We start from the raw sequence: 2,206 nt of genomic DNA, 5'->3' as shown, positions 1-2,206 counted from the left end.
ATTCCATACTCAAATTATAATTCATTAAATCAAACGGAGCCAAAATGTTTTCAAAATCTCAACTAAAACAACTGTCAAAATGAACCTCTTATACGTAAGGGTTCCCCCTTCTTAGTTCATACAGAGACCTGGGAACAAAGAAAAGCAGCAACTAACCACACAAAGTAGCTTTCAGTACATGGTGGTTGCCTACTCATTCCCTATCATCAAAAGCAAAAGGAATCTACAAAAGAAGTTTTCAACCAAACAGAGAGCTCCCTTTTTCAAAAAGACAAACCAATTCCTAAAATCAGTCCTTTGGCATTACTTTCTTAAGAGAGAGGGCAAAAAATACAGATTTCACAACCAAAACACTCCTTTCCACATAAGAGTGAGAGCAAAAGGGACATTTAGAGGTCCTACAAAACAATCAAGAACTAGAAGTTCATTCATGTGCTCAAGTAAACCCAAAGTGGTAAGCAAATCTAAATAAAAACAAACCATAAAACAGCTCTTTTATTTCCATCAAATCTCACATTAAATTTTCCATCTACAGAATTACTCCCCAATTTCCTTCATATACTACTGAAACATATATATAATATAATCTTACATATACCCCTCTCATATCATGACAATTTAGTCACATGATTGAGCAGCCACTCTCATCATCATCATCATCATAATAATAATCAGCATGATTATTGTTGCTGAACGCATAAATTGAATCAGATGGTGGAGCTGGTGGATAATCTATGCGTGGCTGCGTGTATGCAAGCACCGGTGGGACGTAATACGAAGAGCTAGTACTAGGATATGCCGTATTGTAACTCAGTCCATAAGCTGGAGGTGGATAATAGGGTGGTGGGTAGGGGTACACTGGATGAAATGGAGGGCCGAGATTCACTGACCCAATTAGTGGGCCCACACCATTGGTAGGTGAAGGGGATTCAGTGCCGCCCAGTGCATCCCCACCATTTTCACTGTCATTGTTATTACCCTTTTTGTCCTTTTTCTTCTTCTTTTTACCTCCATTGCCACCACCAGTAGCCTGAGCGGCCTCCTTATTTTCACCACCCTTTTCATCCTCCTCTGGAGACTCATCACCACTATTTTTATTGGGGTTTTCAATTTCCTCTTCTAGATTCTTATGTTGATCATCATCACTAACTTTTTCGCTACTTTCAGGGTCATTTTTTTTCTTGTTTTTGGATTTTCCGGGATTTTTCTCTTTTTTTTCAACAATTTCTGGCCAAAGCTCTGCGTGCTTCCCGGTTTTCGCCAACTTCTTGATCAGTGTCTCCGCATCCACATTTCCAGTTACTGTTACTTTATGTTGCTGACAATCAATGTCTGTGGTATACACACCTGAAAATGAATCAAAAATATAAAGTAAAAATATTATAACGAAGAACCCACAAGAGAAAACAGTGATTGAGAGATATAACAAAAATAAGTAGGTCTAAACACACACACACACACACACACACACACATATATAAATTGTTGTACAAACACTGACCATCAATGTTTTGAAGAGCTTTCTTGACCTTTTTCTTGCAGCCTTCACAATGGATAGAGACTTTCAAGACCCAAGTCTGTAAAAAACAAAGGGAACAATGTTAGTAATGCCTGAGAAGTAATGACCGAGTGTTTGTTGAAGCAGAAGTGGGTGATGCATAGGAAGGCTCGAGTACTGATCTACCTGGTATTTCAGGGGTCCTAACGCGTCATCACCTGGTCCCTTTGCCATCTCACTCGGACACGAGAGAGAGAGATAGAGAGAGAGAGAGGGTTTAAAGTGAAAGGAAAGGAGAGGGTTCAAAAGCGCAGAGAAGGGGAAGACAGAGTTGTGTATGCAGAGGTTTAAATAAGAGGAGAGGAGTAAAAAGGTGAAGAAAGTTAGAGAAACAGAGAAGCACTCTCCCGTATGGAAGCCACCAGTGGCAGTCCAAGATTTTTGGAGGCCTCCTATATATGTCCTAAATTTTTATTAAGTGGAATTATTATCTAATTAGTTCTATGATAATTAATGATATCACTACAACAAAAAGCATTTTTGGCGACGTTTTTTAGCAACCAAATTGAATTTAGTTGCCAATTGTATGTTTTTGGTGACAATATACGTGTTCGTTGCCAAAAACTACACCATTAGCAACAAATGTCTAAATTCGTCGCCAAAAATGGTTGGCGCGAAATTAATTTTTTGGGCGGGAGCGCTAAAAAA

At 38.9% G+C, this 2,206-nt stretch overlaps 1 protein-coding gene across 1 annotated transcript; it reads right to left on the bottom strand.

Annotated features, from left to right (window-relative positions):
* Positions 1 to 469: 469 nt before the first annotated feature.
* LOC114318480 (uncharacterized) lies at positions 470 to 1,915 on the bottom strand. The gene is made up of 3 exons (XM_028265378.2): positions 1,685 to 1,915; positions 1,502 to 1,577; positions 470 to 1,347 (listed from the first exon to the last, which is right to left on the bottom strand). Exons 1-3 carry the CDS (start codon positions 1,730 to 1,732, stop codon positions 623 to 625), a joined length of 849 nt encoding a protein of 282 aa, XP_028121179.2. The 5' UTR covers positions 1,733 to 1,915; the 3' UTR covers positions 470 to 622.
* Between the last annotated feature and the right edge of the window lie 291 nt (positions 1,916 to 2,206).

Source organism: Camellia sinensis, chromosome 12 (genome assembly GCF_055761805.1).
Source record: "Camellia sinensis isolate YWXY chromosome 12, ASM5576180v1, whole genome shotgun sequence".
NCBI lineage: Eukaryota > Viridiplantae > Streptophyta > Magnoliopsida > Ericales > Theaceae > Camellia > Camellia sinensis.
This window is presented reverse-complemented; position numbering and strand designations above follow the sequence as displayed.

What these genes read in the sequence shown, in the direction of transcription:
- LOC114318480 (XM_028265378.2), bottom strand. Translation starts at nt 1,732, where the DNA reads ATGGCAAAGGGACCAGGTGATGACGCGTTAGGACCCCTGAAATACCAG. An exon ending in TAGGACCCCTGAAATACCAG is followed by an intron (nt 1,578 to 1,684) that starts GTAGATCAGTAC and finishes TGTTTTTTACAG; the next exon opens with ACTTGGGTCTTGAAAGTCTC. An exon ending in AGCTCTTCAAAACATTGATG is followed by an intron (nt 1,348 to 1,501) that starts GTCAGTGTTTGT and finishes ATTCATTTTCAG; the next exon opens with GTGTGTATACCACAGACATT.